This window comes from Balaenoptera ricei, chromosome 7, assembly GCF_028023285.1.
Source record: "Balaenoptera ricei isolate mBalRic1 chromosome 7, mBalRic1.hap2, whole genome shotgun sequence".
Lineage (NCBI taxonomy): Eukaryota > Metazoa > Chordata > Mammalia > Artiodactyla > Balaenopteridae > Balaenoptera > Balaenoptera ricei.
The window spans coordinates 70,436,839-70,459,033 of NC_082645.1; the positions used below are offsets into that span (position 1 = coordinate 70,436,839).

At 37.1% G+C, this 22,195-nt stretch overlaps 1 protein-coding gene across 3 annotated transcripts in view; it reads left to right on the forward strand.

Moving 5' to 3' along the window:
- Nucleotides 1-22,195, forward strand: part of DNAJC10 (DnaJ heat shock protein family (Hsp40) member C10) — a 57,330-nt gene that overhangs the window by 9,828 nt on the left and 25,307 nt on the right. For all 3 annotated transcript variants that reach the window (XM_059928277.1, XM_059928279.1, XM_059928278.1), the window contains 6 exons: nt 1,911-1,993; nt 2,598-2,729; nt 3,304-3,397; nt 4,483-4,560; nt 19,553-19,596; nt 20,245-20,382. In XM_059928277.1, coding sequence (XP_059784260.1) covers nt 1,911-1,993; nt 2,598-2,729; nt 3,304-3,397; nt 4,483-4,560; nt 19,553-19,596; nt 20,245-20,382 — 569 coding nt within the window. The remainder of the gene's footprint in view (nt 1-1,910; nt 1,994-2,597; nt 2,730-3,303; nt 3,398-4,482; nt 4,561-19,552; nt 19,597-20,244; nt 20,383-22,195) is intronic.

The following is a 22,195-nucleotide window of genomic DNA, read 5'->3' on the forward strand; positions in this document are numbered from 1 at the left end:
GCTTATTAACTCATTTTAACAACCCTGCATTTTTACTCCCTCCACCACCACATTTACTGACTTTGATGTCATATTTTACATCTTTTTGTTTTATATATTCCTTATTTATTGAGTATATATTTTACTACTTTTGTCTTTTAACCTTTTTACTAGCTTTATACATGGCTGATTTACTACCTTTATTGTATATTTGACTTTAACAATAAGATTTTTTTTTTTTTTGAGATTTTTTTTCCTTCCGTAATTTTCATTTTTCTAGTTGTGGCCTTTTCTTTTTCACTTAGGTAAGTCCCTGTAACATTTCTTGTAAAGCTGGTTTCATGGTGATGAACTCTTTTAGCTTTTGCTTCTCTGTAAAACTTTTGATCTGTCCTTCAAATCTTAATGAAAGCCTTGCTGGGTAGAGTCTTCTTGGTTATAGGTTTTTCCCTTTCATCACTTTAAATATATTGTTAAGATGTTCAGAGAATTTGGGAGAAGATTGAATGAACAGAGTGAGAAGTTAGAAGTTTTTGAACAAAGAGTTAGAAAATATAAAGAACAACCAAACAGATGAAGAATATGATAACTGAAATGAAAAAATACACTAGAAGGAATCAACAGTAGATTAGATGATGCAGAGGAATGGATCAGCAAGCTGGAAGACAGAGTAGTGGAAATCACTGAAGCTGAACAGGAAAATGAAAAAAGAATAGAAAGAAATGAGGACAGTTTAAGAGACCTCTGGGACAACGTCATGTGTACTAACATTTGCGTCATAGAGGTCCCAGAGGAAAGGGGCAGAGAACATATAAGATTTTACCTAAATTCATACCAGTTGATCTAAGTCAGCATGGCAATTATTTTGGCAAACTAGATAGAGTGGTCTATTTGTCAGACTTTCTAACCTTTGCCAAAGAACAGCTGATAAAATCCTAATGTATACACTTTGCTTGTAATGTATGGCTTAACTGTTTTTCACATAGATCTGTGTGTCTTGTAACTGAAATGTAGGTGAACATTATTGCGCATGTTACTAATTAATCTGAATCAGTTACACATATTTAGAATAGTGTGCATGTTTTGATGTCTTGGTATAATTTATTATAACTTATGAAAATATTTTCTTTAAAAATTACTGACAACTGATTTTCGTATGGAATTACATGGAGACTAACTAAAAGCAAATTTTCTTAACTTTTTTATCTTGAATGTTAGAGCGCATCCTTACAATGATAAAATTTTTAAATGAATAAATTTTGTTTATATCAGGTCCTCTTATAGATTAGATTATAACCTATAAGGTATTGTTGGGTAGATATTATGTAGTGTTCAGATCTATTAGCAAATATGTATTCATGTTTTGAATTGTTAAAAACTTTGATCTAATATTTCAAATAACACAGTTTTCCAAGGAAAATGTCTTTTTAAGAGCAAAGATTAGATTTAATCCCCACAGTCCTTACTATGTCGTGTAGGTCTCTTCATTCTTTCAGAATCTGGAGTAGCTGTCAGAATTGATTGACTGTGTGCTTAACCAGTGCTGCAGATAGTAGAAGAGCTTAAATCTCAGTCTCTCTCATTGTTTCTCTTCATTTCTCTCAACCACACAGACTGTCATGAGGTTTGGCTGTTGCTTCCTTTCTTTTTACAGCTTCTTGCTGACATGGATCATGCAGTTCAAGGTTGTTTCTTATTCAAGTAGGGCTTGGAAGAGTCAAAAAAAAAAGATATTGTTAGTTTGACAGTTGAAATAGTATGTTTTCTTCTTATAGAAAAAATTATACAGAAAATGATAAAGGCAGTGTGAGAAATATATGACTTTTTTTCATTCTGATATCAAGGAAACTTCTTAACTAAAATAGGTACAAACCTTTAGTAAATTGGTTGTTTTGGTTGTTCTAAGTTGTTTTGGTTTTATGTACTTTCAGATGCTGCTGTTAATTCTGGAGAACTGTGGTTTGTGAACTTCTACTCCCCAGGGTGTTCACACTGCCATGATTTAGCTCCCACAGTACGTATTTTTTACATCCTGATTATTAAAGTCTTACTGTTTACAACTGATCTGTTATTTGAGTGTTTTTTTAAATTTGAGTGTTATTTGAGGGTTTTTTCTATTAGTAGTAACTATAACAGAAATGACTATAATATTTTTTCACATGTATATGGTTTTACTTCCTGAGCATAATCTCCTTTAATAAAGTACAGCTTGGGGACTTCCCTGGTGGTGCAGTGGTTAAGAATCTGCCTGCCAATGCAGGGGACACGGGTTCAAGCCCTGGCCCAGTAAGATCCCACATGCCACAGAACAACTAAACCCGTATGCCACAACTACTGAGCCTGTGCTCTAGAGCACGTGAGCCACAACTACTGAAGCCCGCGCGCCTAGAGCCCGTGCTCCGCAACAAGAGAAGCCACTGCAATGAGAAGCCTGCACACCACAACAAAGTGTAGCCCCATCTCTCCGCAGCTAGAGAAAGCCTGCGTGCACCAACAAAGACCCAGTGCAGCCAAAAAGAAATAATTAATTAATTAAAAAAAAAAGGAAAGTACAGCTTGAAGAATGTTCAGGGAAAGATAAATGATCTTATAAGAAGAAACTCTTTTTTTCCTCATAGTGGAGAGACTTTGCTAAAGAAGTAGATGGATTGCTTCGAATTGGAGCTGTTAACTGTGGCGATGATAGAATGCTTTGCCGAATGAAAGGAGTGAACAGTTATCCCAGCCTCTTCATTTTTAGGTCTGGAATGGTAAGAGATAAAATTGGCATTTTTTTTTTTTTTAATTGGTAGAACATTATAGCAAAGGGAATACTAGAGAAAACACTATGTGAATTTGTAGAATCTTTTGATTTTTAAGTCTTATTTTAGATGCCATCTAACTATACTCTAGTCATAATAAACATTTTTTATTATACTGTGAATACTTTTAGATGCCATTATTTTGTCTTTGTTCTATTTCAAAATTAAATGTTTTCCAATTTCAGTTTCCATCTTAAAGAACATGTTAACCAATATGCATGTTGTACTTTATAATTTACAAAGTATTTTACAGGTGTTTTCTCTCATTGAATGTAAAGTTCTGATTTCCCTTCCTCTCCCCAGTGTTAAGTGATAAAAGTGAAACTAAAAACATAAATAGTATTATTCAAATGTCTGACATGGAATGTGTGCAATCAAGATTCTTAGCATGTCAGTTAGAAATACACTGTACTATTGAGAGACAGATCTTACTTATTCAGAATAATGGAGAATCAAGGTATTTGGTATGAGTTTTAAAAAGAAAAAGTAAAAGACATTTCTCTTTTTATAAATAAAAAAATAGGCTGCAGTGAAATACCATGGTGACAGATCAAAGGAAAGTTTAGTGAATTTCGCCATGCAGCATGTTAGAAGCACAGTGACAGAATTGTGGACAGGTAATTTTGTTTTCATAATTTGCTTGATTTTCAAGGATACTTTGAATTGGTATTTTAAGCTTTTCAGTGGCAATGTTCTGGTCATAATACTGAAATTTTAAAATATCTTTTCCATGCTTCTTAGAAGGGAATTGTGTCATTTGTTCTGAGCCCTACTAAACAGTAGGCATTTAATAAATTAACTATATTTATACATAAACTAAAACAATTTTGATGTAGGACATGGGTATGAAGTGGGGCTAGGTGAAAAGGCAACTTTGCAAGTGCAACTAAATATTTAGTAAACCAAGTGTTTTATTGCTTTCATAAGTATACTACATCAGGCAGTAAATTCATGCCTGTATTCAGTTTAATTTTGAAGTTTAAAAACTCTTCTAATCTTAGGTTTTGAATTCATCAAGTGACTTTAGGTGGGTTATTTAATTATCTGTACTACCCATGAAATGATAGTATTTACTTCTAAAGGGATGCTGATATCATTCATTGAATACAGTTATGTCTCTGAAACTATGTTAAATACTAGGGCTGTAGTAATAAACTATATAATCCCTGCCTTCCAGGACCCCATTAGTAAACCATTAAAATGCAGTGTAGTAACCATTATGATAGAGGTAAGCTTAGGGAAGCATGAAGGATATGAAAGAACTCAGGTGGGGAAAGGAGGAAGGATTAGGAAACTTCTTGAACGAGGTCAGATATAACCTGTCTTGAAAGTGAAGAGGAAGCCTTAAAAGGTCACTGTATTTGGGAAACTGGTAGTATTTCATGAATCTAACAAAAAGATGGGTAATGGGTAGAGTGGCTTGGGGAAGAATATGGCTGGCTGTATGGGTAGACAAAGCTCAGATCACAAGGGGCCTTACTTGCCAATTTGTTTCTTAATGAAATAATGAATTTAGATTTTATGTGATTAAAAAAAATAAATAGTTGAAGGAATTTGATATGCTCAAGAGGATTTTTAGGAATCCTGAAAACTACTCAGAGTGGATTGGAAATGGGTGACATTAGAAGGGAAAACCCATTTAGAAAACGGTTTCCATTATGGAGTAGTAAATGATCAGAAATTTTCTTTATTTTCTCTTAAGGAAATTTTGTTAACTCCATACAAACTGCGTTTGCTGCTGGTATTGGCTGGCTGATCACTTTTTGTTCCAAAGGAAGAGGTAATATTTGTTATTTTGTTAATGATGAAGAGACCATGACATTTGATTTTTAGGTGACAGTCTTTTTTTTCCCCTAGGTTTATTGAGATATAATTGACATAGAGCATTCTGTAACTTTAAGGTGTACAATTTGTTGATTTGAAACACATGTTGCAAAATGATGACCACCACCATAACATTAGCTAACACCTCCATCCTGTCACCTATTTACCATTTTTTTCTTGGGGCGAGAACATTTAAGATCTACTCTTTCAGCAGCTTTCAAGTTTTTTTTTTTTTTTTTTTAAAGATTTATTGATTGATTGATTGATTATTATGTTGGGTCTTCGTTTCTGTGCTAGGGCTTCCTGTCGTTGCGGCAAGCGGGGGCTACTCTTCATCGCGGTGTGCGGGCCTCTCACTATTGTGGCCTCTTTTTGTTGCGGAGCACAGGCTCCAGACGCGCAGGCTCAGTAGTTGTGGCTCACGGGCCTAGTTGCTCCGTGGCATGTGGGATCTTCCCAGACCAGGGCGCGAACCCGTGTCCCCTGCATTAGCAGGCAGATTCTCAACCACTGTGCCACCAGGGAAGCCCCAGCTTTCAACTATTTTATACAGTATTGTTAGCTATAATCACTGTATGCTGTACAGTAGATCCCCAGAAGTTATTAATCTTGTAACTGGAAGTATGTACCCTTAGATTAAGTGAAAGTCTTAAGTATGCTTCTATAATTGATTATTTTCAAAATACAGTTTGTACCCAGTTATAATTTTTTTATTTATTGAATATTTCTTTTTGATTATATTATACATGTTATAAAATTATTAAGTTCCTTTTTTTCTTTTGAAGTTGAAGTATATATTTACAATATTGTGTTAGTTTCAGGTGTACAGCATAGTGATTCAGTTTGGTTTTTTTGTGGAATATATTCCAATATATTCCAATAATGGAATATATTCCATTATAGGTTATTATAAGATACTGGGTATAATTCCCTGTACTATACAGTAAATCCTTGTTGCTTATCTATTTCATGTAAAGTAGCTTGTTTCTGTTAATCCCACACTGTTTGTCCTTTCCTCCCTCTCTCCCCTTTGGTAACCATAAATTTGTTTCCTGTGTCTGTAAGTCTGTTTCTGTTTTGTATTAAATAGATTGAGTTGTATTATTTTTTAGATTCCACATATAAATGATATCATGTATTTGTCTTTCTCTGTCTGACTTACTTCACAAAGTATAATATTCTCTGGGTCCATCCATGTTGCTGCAAATGGCAATATTTCATTATGTTTATGGCTGAGTAATATTCCTTTGTATCCATACCACATCTTAAGCCAGTTGTCTGTTGATGGGCACTTGGGTTGTTTCCATGTCTTGGCTATTGTAAATAGTGCTGCTATGAACATTGGGGTGCATGTATCTTTTCAAATTACAGTTTTTGTGTTTTCCAAATATATACCCAGGAGTGGAATTTCTGGATCATATGGTAGCTCTATTTTTAGTTTTTTTTGAGGAACCACCATACTGTTTTCCATAGTGGCTATACCAGTTTACATTCCCACTGACAGTGTAGCAGGGTTCCCTTTTCTCCACATCCTTTCCAGCATTTATTTGTAGACTTTTAGATGATAGCCATACTTACTGGTGTGAGATGATACCTCATGGTTTTGACTTGCATTTCTTTAATAATTAGCCATGTTGAGCATCTTTCATGTGCCTGTTGGCCATCTGTATGTCTTCTTTGGAGAAATCTCTATTTAGGTCTTCTGCTGTTTTTTTTTTTTTTTTTTTTTCCTTTTTGACCATGCAACACGGCATGTGGTATCTTACTTCCCCAACCGGGGACTGAACCTTCTTGCCCTGCATTGGAAGCACAGAGTCTTAACCACTGGACCACCAGGGAAGTTCCTGCCCATTTTTTGATTGGGTTGTTTGTTTTTTTTAATTTGGTCATATGAGCTATTTACATATTTTGGATATTAACCCCATTTCAGTCACATCATTTGCAAATATTTTCTCCCATTCCTTAAGTTGTCTTTTCATTTTGTTGAAGGTTTCTTTGCTGTGCAAAAGCTTGTAAGTTTGATTAGGTCCTATTTGTTTATTTTTGGTTTTTATTGCTTTTGCCTTGGGAGATTGATCTAAGAAAATATTTCTACAATTTATGTTCAAGAATGTTTTGCCTGTGTTCGCTCTTAGGAATTTTGTGGTGTTGTGTCTTATACTTAGGTCTTTAAACCTTTTTTTTTTTTAATTGAGGTATAGTTGATTTACAGTGTTGTGTTAATTACTGCTGTATAGCAAAGGGATTCAGTTATACATATATTTACATTCTTTTTTTTAATATTCTTTTCCATTATGGTTTATCATAGGATACTGAACATAGTTCTCTGTGCTATACAGTAGGACCTTGTTGTTTATCCATTCTGTATGTAAAAGCTTACATCTGCTAACCCCAACCTCCTATTCCATTCCCGCCCAACCCCCTCCCCCTTGGCAACCACCAGTCTGTTCTCTATATCCGTGATTGTTTCTGTTTCATAGGTTCATTTGTGTTGTATTTTAGATTCCACATATAAGTGATATCACATGGTATTTGTCTTTCTCTTTGACTTACTTCACTTAGTAGATAGTCTCTAGTTGCATCCATGTTGCTGCAAATGGCATTATTTCATTCTTTTTTATGGCTGAGTAGTATTCCATTGTATATATGTACCACATCTTCTTTATCCATTCATCTATCGATGGACATTTAGGTTGTTTCCATGTCTTGGCTATTGTGAATAGTGCTGCAGTGAACATAGGGGTGCATGTATCTTTTTGGAATGGAGTTTTGTCTGGATATAAGCCCAGGATTGGGATTGCTGGATCATATGGTAATTCTGTTTTTAGTTTTTTGAGGAACCTCTATTCTGTTCTCTATACTGGCTACACCAACTTACATTCCCACCAACAGTGTTGGAGTGTTCTCTTTTCTCCACACCCTCTCCAGCATTTGCTATTTGTAGACTTTTTAATGATGGCCATTTTGACTGGAGGTGGTACCTCACTGTAGTTGTGATTTGCATTTCGCTAATAATTTGTGATGTTGAGCATCTTTTCATGTGCCTACTGGCCATCTGTATTTCTTCTTTGGAGAAATGTCTGTTTATGTCTTCTACCCATTTTTCGATTTCGTTGTTTGGTTTTTTGTTGTTGAGTTGTATGAGCTGTTTGTGTATTTTGGAAATTAAGTCCCTGTTGGTCGCATCATTTGCAAATATTTTCTCCCATTCTGTAGGTTGTCTTTTTGGTTTTGTTTATGGTTTCCTTTGCTGTGCAAAAGCTTTTAAGTTTGATTAGGTCCCATTTGTTTATTTTAGTTTTTATTTTTAATGCCTTGGGAGACTGAGCTAAGAAAACGCTGGTATGATTTATGTCAGAAAATGTTTCGCCTATGATTTCTTCTAGGAGTTTTATGGTGTAATGTCTTATATTTAAGTCTTTAAACCATTTTGAGTTTACTTTTGTGTATGGTGAGAGGGTGTGTTCTAACTTCACTGATTTACTTGTGGCTGTCCAACTTTCCCAATACCACATGTTGAAGAGATTGTTTTTTCCCCATTGTATATTCTTGCCTCCTCTGTTGAAGATTAATTGACTGTAGGTGTGTGGGTTTATTTCTGGGCTCTCTGTTCTGTCGCATTGATCTGTATGTCTGCTTTTGTGCCAGTACCACACTGTTTTTTTTTTTTAATTATTTTTGGCTGTGTTAGGTCTTCGTTGCTGCGCAGGTTTTCTCTAGTTACAGCGAGCGGGGGCTACTCTTTGTTGCGGTGCACGGGCTTCTCATTGCGGTGGCTTTTCCTATTGTGGAGCACAGGCTCTAGGTGCACGGGCTCCAGTAGTTGTGGCGCATGGACTTAGTTGCTCCGCGGCATGTGGGATCTTCCCGGAGCAGGGCTCGAACCCGCATCCCCTGCATTGGCAGGTGGATTCTTAACTACTGCACCACCAGGGAAGTCCCCACACTGTTTTGATTACTGTAGCTTTGTAGTTGTAGTATTGTCTGAAGTCTGGGAGGGTTATGCCTCCTGCTTTGTTCTTTTTCTTCAGGATTGCTTTGGCAATTCCGTCTCTTTTATGGTTCCTTATGAATTTTAGGATTATTCTAATTCTGTGAAAATGTCATGGGTAATTTGATAGGGATTGCATTAAATCTGTAGATTGCTTTGGGTAGTATGGCCATTTTAACAATATTAATTTTTCCAATCTAGGAGCATGGGTTATCTTTCCATTTTTTTGAATCGTCTACAGTTTCCTTTTTTAATGTTTCATAGTTCTCATCGTATAAGTCTTTCACCTCCTTGGTCAGGTTTATTCCTAAGTAGTTTATTTTGGGGCTGCGATTTTAAAAGGTATTGGTTTTTTACATTCTCTTTTTGATATTTCATTGTTGGTGTGAAGAAATGCAACCGATATCTGTATGTTACTTTAAAAATTTTTTTTATACAGCATGTTCTTATTAGTTATCTGTTTTATACATATTAGTGTACATATGTCAGTGCCAATCTCCCAATTCATCCCACCACCAGCCCCCACCCCTGCTTTCCCCGCTTGGTGTCCGTACGTTTGTTCTCTACATCTGTGTCTCTATTTCTGCCTTGCAAACTGGTTCGTCTGTACCATTTTTCTAGATTCCACATATGCATGAATATACGATATTTGTTTTTCTCTTTCTGACTTCATTTTGTATACAGTCTCTTGGTCCATCCATATCTCTACAAATGACCCAATTTCGTTCCTTTTTATGGCTGAGTCATATTCCATTGTATATATGTACCACATCTTCTTTATCCATTCATCTGTCGATGGGCATTTAGGTTGCTTCCATGACCTGCCTATTGTAAATAGTGCTGCAGTGAACATTGGGGTGCATGTGTCTTTTTAAATTACGGTTTTCTCTGGGAATATGCCCAGTAGTGGGATTGCTGGGTCGTATGGTAGTTCTATTTTTAGTTTTTTAAGGAGCCTCCATACTGTTCTCCATAGTGGCTGTATCAATTGACATTCCCACCAACAGTGCAAGAGGGTTCCCTTTCCTCCACACCCTCTCCAGCATGTGCTGTTTGTAGATTTTCTGATGATGCCCATTCTAACCAGTATGAGGTGATACCTCACTGTAGTTTTGATTTGGATTTCTCTAATAATTAGTGACGTTGAGCAGCTTTTCATGTGTCTCTTGGCCATCTGTATGTTTTCTTTGGAGAAATGTCTGTTTAGGTCTTCTGCCCACTTTTGGATTGGGTTGTTTGTTTTTTTAATATTGAGCTGCATGAGCTGCTTATATATTGTGGAGATTAATCCTTTGTCCATTGATTTGTTTACAAATATTTTCTCCCATTCTGAAGATTGTCTTTTCATCTTGTTTATGGTTTCCTTTGCTGTCCAAAGTTTTGAAGTTTCATTAGGTCCCATTTGTTTATTTTTGTTTTTATTTCCATTACTCTAGGAGGTGGATCAAAAAAGGTCTTGCTGTGATTTATGTCAAAGAGTGTTTTTCCTATGTTTTCCTCTAAGAGTTTTATAGTGTCGGCCTTACATTTAGGTCTCGAATCCATTTTGAGTTTATTTTTGTGTATGGTGTTAGGGAGTGTTCTAATTTCATTCTTTTACATGTAGCTGTCCAATTTTCCCAGCACCACTTATTGAAGAGACTGTCTTTTCTCTGTTGTATATCCTTGCCTCCTTTGTCATAGATTAGTTGACCATAGGTGTGTGGGTTTATCTCTGGGCTTTCTATCCTGTTCCATTTATCTATATTTCTGTTTTTGTGCCAGTACCATAGTGTCTTGATGACTGTAGCTTTGTAATATAGTCTAAAGTCAGGGAGTCTGATTCCTCGAGCTCCTTTTTTTTCCCTCAAGATTGCTTTGGCTATTCGGGGTCTTTTGTGTCTCCATATAGATTTTAAGACTTTTTGTTCTAGTTCTGTAAAAAAAAATGCCATTGGTAATTTGATAGGGGTTGCATTGAATCTGTAGATTGCTTTGGGTAGTATAGTCATTTTCACAATATTGATTCTTCCAATCCAAGAACATGGTATATCTCTTCATCTGTTTTGTCATCTTTGATTTCTTTCATCACTGTCTTACAGTTTTCTGAGTACAGATCTTTTACCTCCTTAGTAGGTTTATTCCTAGGTATTTTATTCTTTTTGTTACAATGGTGAATGGAATTGTTTCCTTAATTTTTCTTTCTGGTCTTTCGTTGTTAGTGTATAAGAATGCAAGAGATTTCTGTGACTTAATTTTCTATCCTGCAACTTTACCAAATTCATTGATCAGCTCTAGAAGTTTTCTGGTGGCATCTTTAGGATTCTCTATATATAGTATCGTGTCATCTGCAAACAGTGACAGTTTTAGTTTTTCTTTTCTGATTTGGATTCCTTTTATTTCTTTTTCTTCTCTGACTGGTGTGGCTAAAACTTCCAAAACTATGTTGAATAATAGTGGTTAGAGTGGGCAACCTTGTCTTGTTCCTGATCTTAGAGGAAATGGTTGCAGTTTTTCACCATTGAGAACAATGTTGGCTGTGGGTTTGTCATATATGGCCTTTATTATGTTGAGGTAGGTTCCCTCTATGCCCACCTTCTGGAGAGTTTTTATCATAAATGGGTGTTGAATTTTGTCAAAAGCTTCTTCTGCATCTATGGAGATGATTATATGGTTTTTATCTTTCAGTTTGTTAATACGGTGTATCACATTAATTGATTTGCATATATTGAAGAATCCTTGCATCCCTGGGATAAATCCCACTTGATCCTGGTGTATGATCCTTTTAATGTGTTGTTGGATTCTGTTTGCTAGTATTTTGTTGAGGATTTTTGCATCTATATTCATCAGTGATATTGGTCTATAATTTCCTTTTTTGTAGTATCTTTGTCTGGTTTTGGTATCAGAGTGATGGTGACCTCATAGAATGAGTTTGGGAGTGTTCCTTCCTCTGTAATTTTTTGGAAGTGTTTGAGAACGATGCGTGTTAGCTCTTCTCTATATGTTTGATAGAATTCACCTGTAAAGCCATCTGGTCCTGGACTTTTTGTTTCTTGGAAAATTTTTAGTCACAGTTACTTGTGTAACTTTCATTACTTGTGATTTGGTCTGTTCATATTTTCTGTTTCCTCCTGGTTCAGTCTTAGAAGGTTATACCTTTATAAGAATGTGTCCATTTCTGCCAGATTGTCCATTTTATTGGCATGGAGTTGCTTGTAGTAGTCTCTTACGATGCTTTGTATTTCTGCAATGTCCATTGTAACTTCTCCTTTTTCATTTCTAATTTTATTGATTTGAGTCCTCTCCCTCTTTTTCTTGATGAGTTTGGCTAAAGGTTTATGAATTTTGTCTATCTTCTCAAAGAACCAAATTTTAGTTTTATTGATCTTTGCTATTTTCTTTGTTTCTCTTTCATTTATTTCTGCTCTTATCTTTATGAGTTCTTTCCTTCTACTATGGGTTTTGATTGTGCTTCTTTCTCTAGTTCCTTTAGGTGTAAGGTTAGATTGTTTATGTGAGATTTTTCTTATTTCTTGAGGTAGGATTGTATTGCTATAAACTTCTCTCATTACTGCTTTTGCTGCATCCCATAGGTTTTGAATCATCGTGTTTTTGTTGTCATTTGTCTTTAGGTATTTTTTGATTTCCTCTTTGATTTCTTCAGTGATCTCTTGGTTATTTAGTATCGTATTGTTTAGCCTCCATGTGTTTGTGTTTTTTACTTTTTTTCCCTGTAATTGATTTCTAATCTCATAGCGTTGTGGTCGGAAAAGATGCTCGATATGATTTCAGTTTTCTTAAATTTACCAAGGCTTGATTTGTGACCCAAGATGTGATCTATCCAGGAGAATGTTCCGTGAGCACTTGAGAAGAACGTGTAATCTGCTGTTTTTGGATGGAATGTCCTATAAATATCAATTAAATCTATCTGGTCTATTGTGTCATTTAAAGCTTGTGTTTCCTTATTAATTTTCTGTCTGGATGATCTGTCCATTGGTGTAAGTGAGGTGTTAAAGTCCCCCACTATTATTGTGTTACTGTCAATTTCCTCTTTTATAGCTGTTAGCAGTTGCCTTATGTATTGAGGTGCTCCTATGTTGGGTGCATATATATTTATAATTGTTATATCTTCTTCTTGGATTGATCCCTTGATTATTATGTAGTGTCCTTCCTTGTCTCTTGTAACATTCTTTATTTTAAAGTCTATTTTATCTGATATGAGTATAGCTACTCCAGCTTTCTTTTGATTTCCATTTGCATGGAATATCTTTTTTCCATCCCCTCACTTTCAGTCTGTATGTGTCCCTAGGTCTGAAGTGGGTCTCTTGTAGACAGCATATATATGGGTCTTGTTTTTGTATCCATTCAGCCAGTCTGTCTGTTTTGGTTGGAGCATTTAATCCATTCACATTTAAGGTAATTATCGGTATGTGTGATCCTATGACCATTTTCTTAATTGTTGTGGGTTTGTTTTTGTAGGTCCTTTTCTTCTCTTGTGTTTCTCACTTAGAGAAGTTCCTTTAACATTTGTTGTAGAGCTGGTTTGGTGGTGCTGAATTCTCTTAGCTTTTGCTTGTCTGTAAAGCTGTTGGTTTCTCTGTCGAATCTGAATGAGCTCCTTGCCGGGTAGAGTAATATTGGTTGTAGGTTCTTCCCTTTCATCACTTTAAGTATATCATTGCCACTCCCTTCTGGCTTGTACAGTTTCTGCTGAGAAATCAGCTTTTAACCTTGTGGGAGTTCCCTTGTATGTTATTTGTCATATTTCTCTTGTTGCTTTTAATCATTTTTCTTTGTCTTTAATTTTTGTCAGTTTGATTAGTATGTGTCTCAGCGTGTTTCTCATTGCGTTTCTCCTGCCTGGGACTCTCTGCACTTCCTGGACTTGGGTGGCTATTTCCTTTCCCATGTTAGGGAAGTTTTCAACTATAATCTCTTCAGATATTTTCTCTGGTCCTTTCTCTCTCTCTTCTCCTTCTGGGACCCCTATAATGCGAATGTTGTTGCGTTCAATGTTGTCCCGGAGGTCTCTTAGGCTGTCTTCATTTCTTTTCATTCTTTTTTCTTTATTCTGTTCCGTAGCAGTGAATTCCACCATTCTGTCTTCCAGGTCACTTATCCGTTCTTCTGCCTCAGTTATTCTGCTATCGATTCTTTCTAGTGTAGTTTTCATTTCAGTTATTGTATTGTTCATCTCTGTTTGTTTGTTCTTTAATTCTTCTAGGTCTTTGTTAAACATTTCTTGCATCTTCTTGATCTTTGCCTCCATTCTTTTTCCGAGGTCCTGGATCATTTTCACTATCATTATTCTGAATTCTTTTTCTGGAAGGTTGCCTATCTCCACTTCATTTAGTTGTTTTTCTGGGGGTTTTTCTTGTTCCTTCATCTGGTATATAGCCCTCTGCCTTTTCATCTTGTCTATCTTTCTGTGAATGTGGTTTTTGGTCCTCAGGCTGCAGGATTGTAGTTTTTCTTGTTTCTGCTGTCTGCCCTCTGGTGGATGAGGCTATCTAAGAGGCTTGATGGGAGGCTCTGGTGGTGGGTAGAGCTGACTGTTGCTGTGGCTGTCAGAGCTCAGCAAAACTTTAATCCACTTGACTGTTGATGGGTGGGGCTGGGTTCCCTCCCTGTTGGTTTTTTTGCCTGAGGCCACCCAACACTGGAGCCTACCTGGGCTCTTTGGTGGGGCTAATGATAGACTCTGGGCGGGCTCAGGCCAAGGAGTCCTTCCCAGAACTTCTGCTGCCAGTGTCCTTGTCCCTACGGTGAAACAGAGCCACCCCCCGCCTCTGCAGGAGACCTTCCAACACTAGCAGGTAGGTCTGGTTTTGTCTCCCCCAGGGTCACTGCTCCTTCCCCTGGGTCCCGATGCGCACACTATTTTGTGTGCACCCTCTAAGAGTGGGGTCTCTGTTTCCCGGAGTCCTGTCGAAGTCCTGCAGTCAGTTCCCACTAGGCCTCAAAGTTTGATTCTCTATGAATTCCTCCTCCCGTTGCCGGACCCCCAGGTTGGGAAGCCTGACGTGGGGCTCAGAACCTTCACTCCAGTGGGTGGACTTATGTTGTATAAGTGTTCTCCAGTCTGTGAGTCACCCACCCAGCAGTTATGGGATTTGATTTTACTGTGATTGCGCCCCTCCTACCGTCTCATTGTGGCTTCTCCTTTGTGTTTGGATGTGGGGTATCTTTTTTGGTGAGTTCCAGTGTCTTCCTGTCGATGATTGTCCAGCAGCTAGTTGTGATTCTGGTGTTCTCGCAAGATGGAGTGAGAGCACGTCCTTCTACTCCGCCATCTTGGTTCCTCTATCTCTAGTTGCGTATGTATTAATTAGTATAATATCCTCTTCTTGTGTTGATTTCTTTATCATTATATAATGCCCTTCTTTGTCTTTTTTTTAATGGCCTTTGTCTTAAAGTCTATTTTGTTTGATAGGAATATTGCTACTCCCACTTTCTTGTCATTCCCATTTGCCTGAAATATCATTTTCCTTCTCCTCACTTTCAGTCTGTGTGTGTCTTTTATCCTGAAGTAAGTCTCTTGTAGACAGCATATTTCAGGTTCTTGTTTTTTTTAATCCAATCAGCCACTCTTTTGATCAAAGCATTTCGTCTGTTGACATTTAAAGTAGTTGATAGGTTTGTACTTATTACCATTTTAATCCTTGTTTTCCAGGTGTTTTTGTAGTTCTTCTTTGTTTATTCTTTTTGTTTTTTCTTTTGGTCTGATGATTTTCTTTTGTTGTATGCGTGACTTCCTTTCTTTTTGCTCTTTGTGAATCTATTTTATGTTTTTGAGTTTTGGTTACCGTGGAATTTAGGTATGTTGACCTGTAACTCTATCTACTTGATGTAAACTGATAGTCATTCAATTCAAACACATTCTAAAAGGTGTACATTTTTTACTCCCCTCCCTGATACTTTGCAATTTTGATATCCTATCTTACATGTTTATACTTATCCTTTTATTTTTATTATAGAGTCGCTTTTACAATTTTTTTTGACTGTTTAGTCTACATACTAGCTTATTTAAGTGATCTTCAATTCTTACTATATATTTGCCTTGCCTATTTTGATTTTCTCTTTCCTATAGTTTCTTGCTCCTTTTCCATTTAGAGAAGACCCTTTCTTTCTTTTTTTTTTTTTTTTGGGTAAAGATACTTTTTAATGTAATTTTACGTTTTGAATAGGTGATATATTGGTGTGGTTCAAAGATTTAATAACATTAAAAGGTTTACAGTAAGCAGTCTTAATCTCCCCTTATTCCTGTCTACCCTGATTCCCATCTTTTATTTATTTGTTTGTTTGTTTGTTTATTTATTTTTGGCTGCATTGGGTCTGTGTTGCTGCGCGCAAGCTTTCTCTAGTTGCGGCGAGCGGGGGCTACTTGTGGTTGCGGTGCGCGGGCTTCTCACTGTGGTGGCTTAGAGAAGACCCTTTCTTTTAGGGTAGGTTTAGTATTACTGAATCTTTTCAGTTTTTGCTTGTCTGAGAAATTCTTTATCTCTCCTATTCTAAATGATAATCTTGCTGTATAGAGTATCCTAGGTTGCCGGTTTTTTCCTTTCAGAACTTTTAGTATATTATGCCACTCCCTTCTGGCCTGCAAATCAGCTGATAGCCTTATGGGGGTTCCCTTGTGATTAACTCTTTGTTTTTCTCTCGCTGCCTTTAGAATGCTCTTTTTGTCTTTAAGTTTTGCCATCTTAATTATGATACATCTTGTGGGTCTGTTCGGGTTCATCTTGTTTAGGACCCTTTGTGATTCTTGTACCTGGATATCTGTTTCCTTCTTTAGGTTTGGCAAATTTTCAGCCATAGTTTCTTCAAATAAGTTTTTGATCCCCTTCTCTCTCTCTTCTCCTTCTCAAACCCTTATTATGCATAGGTTGGCACATTTTATATTATTTTATAGATCTTGTAAGTTCCTTTCATTTTTGTTTTTTTCACTTGTCTTTGTCTGCTCTTCTGATTTGGTGATTTCTATTATTCTGTCTTCCAGCTTACTTATTCATTCTTCTGTGTCATTTAGTTAGCTGTACATTGTTTCTAGATTTCTTTTTATCTTAGAAATTGAATTAATTATCCATTTTTGATTTGTTCATCTTTATAGTGTCTAGTTCCTTGTTACAGTGATCTGCATTTATATTGATCTTTCTTAATTCATTTAGCGTTTTTATTACCACCTTTTTGAACTTGGGGTCTGGTAGACTGGTGAGCTCTGTTTCATTATTTGTTTCAGTGGATTTTTCTTGCTCTTTTAATTGGGAGTATTTCCTCTGCCTTTTCATTTTACTTAACTGTCTCTGTCTCTGAATTTAGGAGAAACGATTATCTATTATGGTCTTAAAGGGGTGTTTTTATGTGGTAGCATCCCTGTGTAGACTCTGTGTGTACGATGGCCACCAGCCATGTCTTTCTTCGGGGTATGCTGGTCGTTATCACCTATATAGGGGGTTTGGTTGGTTTTGGGGGATCTAAAGACTGTGCAGGGTGTGAGGCGGGACTTCCTCTTTGCTGCCTAGCTGTTGCCGCCCTGCCAGGGACAGGGTCTGCTCCCCAGCTGTTGGAGTAAATGCCCTGAGGGTCTGGCTCAATCAGGTTCCATTCCCCTTGAGTGGTGCCCTGCCCCCAAAGGAGGTGATTGCTGAAGCAAGTGAGGCCCATGTGCTCACAAAGGACCAGTACACCTCCTCTGTAGTCGTCCGAGGCTCCAGTCAGAACCAGCCCAAGGTCTCATCCCTTCTTCTGTTTATCCCAGATCTAGTGCAAGGCTGTGGTGTGGAGTGGGTGGGGCTGGGACATTCACTAGGCTGGGGCTGGGGGTTGGGGTGTAGTGGCTGCAGGAATTGAGGCGGCTGTGCTACCACCAGAGCACTGGGCTGACCCCGTGGCAGTCTTTTCCCAGGACCTGTCTGCCCCAGCTCCGAGGCTAAGCTGCTGTGTGGAGTGGGTGGAGCCAGAGCATCGGCTCCACTGGGAGGCAAACTGTGGGGTGCTCCTGCGGCACTACCTGAGCAAGTGCTGACAGTGGCCACTTCCACTCCACCCAGGTCACATCCCAGGACCCCCAGTCTGTCTCTGCATAGCTAGACCAAGTCTCCTCCCAGGGCTTGGTTGGCCCAAATCTAGCACTGGGCTGTGGTATGGAGTGAACGGGGCCGGGATGTTCAACCAGCTTGGATTGGGGAGTGTGGCGAAGTGGCAGCTGCCAGTGCAAAGCTCTCTCTGCCCTGATTTTTGGTAAACCAGCACATGTGTACTCCTCATGAGTAGAGTCTAGGCTCCTCTAGCCCTTCTGTCTGTCCCAGCAGTTCTCCCGGCAGCCAAGGGTGCTTGTCTCCTCCTTGCAGGACCCCAGGACTGGAATGCCCAGTCTGTGGCTCAACCCACTTGCTCCCCACATTGAGGGTCTGCCCATGGGGACCTTCTCTTCCTTTCAGATCCCTCTCAGGTGGGGGTCCCAACCCTATGCCTTTTCCATCCTACCTGGTTATATGGAAATCTTTCTTGCAGCCTTGGTTGTATAGGAGTTCTTCTGCCATTTTCCAGTTAGTTTTCCATGAGAATTGTTCCACATGTAGATGTATTTTTGGTATGTTGTCAGGGGAGGTGAGCTCTATGTCTTCCTACTCCACCATCTTGATCTCTCCTCTACAGTTATTAATTTCTTCAAGTATCATGTGGTTTATGTTCAACGGGCAAATTTTTCAGCTTAATTATACATACGGTAAATTATACCATCAGATAGCTACAAATGTTTTTGACACTTCGAAAAAATAATTAGTTGTTGACAGATACAACCCTCACAAAATAATAATTTTTTGCCGTTACTGACTTTCCCTCATATGTATTCATTTAAAAAATGTACATGTTTGCCTCATAAAAGTATATATTTGGGGGACTTCCCTGGTGGTCCAGTGGTTAAGACTCTGCACTCCCAATGCAGGGGACACAGGTTCAGTCCCAGGTTGGGGAACTAAGATCGCACATGTCATGTGCTGCGACCTTAAAAAAAAAAAAAAGTATATATTTGAAGATGATAACTTTCCGTTTCTAGGACCCTTTCCCCTAGTAAATTAAGTTGGAAGTTCAGTACCCTACACAAGCATAAACTGTATTCAAGCAATAAGATTGGTTAAAAATTGGTCCTAGTGTTAGAAAATATCCTAATTAATTAATGCATTTTCATATGTTTAATCCCAACATGGATCTTTTCCCCATACTTCACCTCTCAGCCTTTATGCTGCTATGTTGGAAAGGTATTGCCTTGCAGCAAAAATCACCTAATCACCCTTAAACTTAGTCTGTCATTGAGGGGTTTTCTCTCATTTTGGCCTAATGCACATGTTTCTCTCCATTCCACACATAAGGAAAACTTTTAAAGCTTTCTGACATTATTTTACTTTTACCGTAGGTAGATTGATTTTACCTATCCCCGTGAGCTCTGTGATGCTGCATCTCCCTTTCTTCTAAATCTATCTCATTGTATCATAGCATTCATATTTATAGGACTTACATAAAAATAGTGAAGAAGCTATTCTAAGATTGTATTGTATTTTAAGGATTCTGCACATATTGTTATTTATCAAATAGGCATTACATTTTATTACCCCAAATCATGAGATCCGTTGGCTAAAGGGTACTGTTGATAGGAGGAGACATTTGAGAATAAGATCCTAAAGAGGTACTTGAAAGGGAATTCCTTCTTTTTTCTTTAGCTGGAAATCCTGAGAAACTAAGGGGAGAGAATAAAAGACTAAGGAGAGGGAAGGGAGGGGTAGGGAGAGAAAAGGGGACAGGGGGAGGGAGAAGAATGAGACATTGACCTCTATGTCTACCTAGTAAATAAAAGTCTCAGTATTTACCAGCACAGCCCAATTAATTGCCTAAGAATCAACATGATGGTTTGGGGGAACAGCAAATGAAAGTACAGACTTAAGCTGAAATTGCCTCATAAGTTTTTTTTTTCCCCCACCAGATTGTTTGACTTCACAGACACGTCTCAGGTTAAGTGGGATGTTGGTAAGCATCAATTACTTTGTAAAATTGTATCACCATGTTAAGAAACACATTTAAAAACTGATTCCAAATATTTTCTTTGGTGGTTTCTTAAACATTTATCTCACTTATTCGTAATCTTGCTTGTTTTCTGATAAATGTATTCATAGCTATAAGTTTCTTTCTAATTAATTAGCTGTGTTCAATACATTTTAACATGTGGTGCTTTCATTATCATTCACTCCTAAGTATTCCATTAGAGTTCCTCTTTAACCAGAAAGTTATATATTAGTGTTTTTGTCATTTCTAAACTTTATTTTTTGTCGTTTTGTTATTTTACTTATTTAGCTCTCATCATGTTATGGTCAGGGAGTGCCATCTGTGTGTTGTTGATACTTTAACACTATTGAAGCTGCCTTATGGGTTGGGAGTTTGCCACTTACGAAGATTGTTAATGTTCTGTGTGTGCTTGAAAATGTTTCCTATGTAAGGTGTAATTTTTATATATATTAGATTAAATTTATTAATCATGTTATTCAAATCTGCATCATTTTTTTAGTGTTCTTTTTAAAAGTTTAATTAATAGTAGAAAAGTTGTGTTTTTGCTAAATGTAAATCCTTTTAACTTTTTCTTCCACTTACAACACGATTTTTTGTTTTTTTCCATTTTAGGATGGTCTTGTTAATGTAGGATGGATGGACTGTGCCACCCAGGACAACCTTTGTAAAAGTTTGGACATTACAACAAGTACTACTGCATATTTTCCTCCTGGAGCCACTTTAAATAACAAAGAGAAAAGTGGTATTTTGGTATGAATCACTTTAATTTCTTTACACACACACGTATTCAAATACATCATTTTGTAAACAATGAGCAAAACAATGAACCAGTTTATATCATCTGATTATAGGACACTTAATTATTTAGAACAAATATTTCTGGGATTCTGTTTAATACTTCAGTTTATAAAGTTAAGCTATAAGGATTATTTTTAAACTGGCATAAACCATTACAGTTTTAAAAACCCAAAGGTATGGAATACATTCTTAGGTTAAATGAATATTTATTGGTTTCCATTAATGTTAAAATATAGATAATTGGTAGGTTTAGATGGAACCTGGTATCTGTTTTTTTAAAGCACCCTGTTTGATTCTGGTGTAAACTCAGTTTGGCAACTGCTGGTGTGGTTCACATTCCTAATTTTATAAATGAGGAAACTGAGGTTCAAGATAGTTGTCAAGGAGCTGAGACAAATACTGGGATATCGGATAGGTCCCTAGAGAACCCACAAAGAAAAAAAGACTGATATAAGACAGACTACCTTTAGTTTTCTTTTCTGTATTTTAATTTTTCCTTTTTTGGTATTGACAAGATTACACATATTCATTACAGAAATTCATATTTGGTATATAAATGTATAAAGAAAGATACAAAGTTCATTAAAATTAAATCACCCATAGGCAAGCACCATCAAATCTTGGTACATACCCTTCCAGGTCTCTACCTATATGTACATATAATTATGACTTCATGCAGACAACTCACCAGTTTTGTCTTTGGCCCAGACATGGATATTCTCCAGCCCATGCAGTATTTCCCCTGGGATATTAATTGATGTCTTGAACTTAGATCTGTAACTAAACTCCTCATATTTCCCCATACGTCTGCTGTACCCAGTTTTTCCCCATCTCAGTTGATGAAAACTTCATCTTTTATCATTAAGGCCAAACACTTTGGGAGTCATTCTTGACCCCTCTTTTTCTCATACCATATAACCTATACCGTATTCATCAGGGAAATCTGTGGCTCTGTCTTTAAAATCTTTCCATAATCCACCTCCATTGCACTTATCCCCTTATAACATACACTGTAATTTACTTATTTATTTACTCTTTCATTATTTTTCTTCTGCAGTAAATTTTAAGTTTGGATTTTCCATTGATGTATCCCAAATGCCTAGAAGAATATCTGGCACATAAGTACTATATATAGTGCCTACTTATGTGCCTTATATTGTGTGTGTGTGTGTCCCTGAATAGTAGTATATACAATAATTCCTATAAATATACACATCAATCAAAAATACATCAACAATTCCTGAATAGTAATCCATTGACTAAATGTAACATACTGAGTTTAATCAGTCCTCTCTTGATAGATATTTGTTACTACTTTTTCATGATTGTAAGCAGTGTTGTAATGACTATCTTGTTCACCTTTGTGCGCTTCTTCCGTTACCTGTTCAGAATGAGATGGCTGCAGCAATTTTAAATTCAATTCATATTGCCAGAATGCCCAGAAAAGTTGGGTTTATTTACACTGTGCCATTAGCTCATGAGGATTGCCTGTACCCTGGCCATCACTTAATATAGGCTCCTGCCTTCAGTACTACAATCTCATATTTCAGTGAGGTCTTTGGGCTTTTTGATATAAAACAGCAAGCTCGTATATGATCTTAGGAAATATAAATGAGTGATATTAGAAATGTGACAACACAGAGTGACAAATTAAAAGTCCCTGTCCCTCCTAAAAGCATTCAAGTTTTAAAAAATGTAAAACACTATGCCAGCTAAATATGTCTGGCAGGTGAAATTCAGAGGCTGGACAGTACCCTTCTAGATG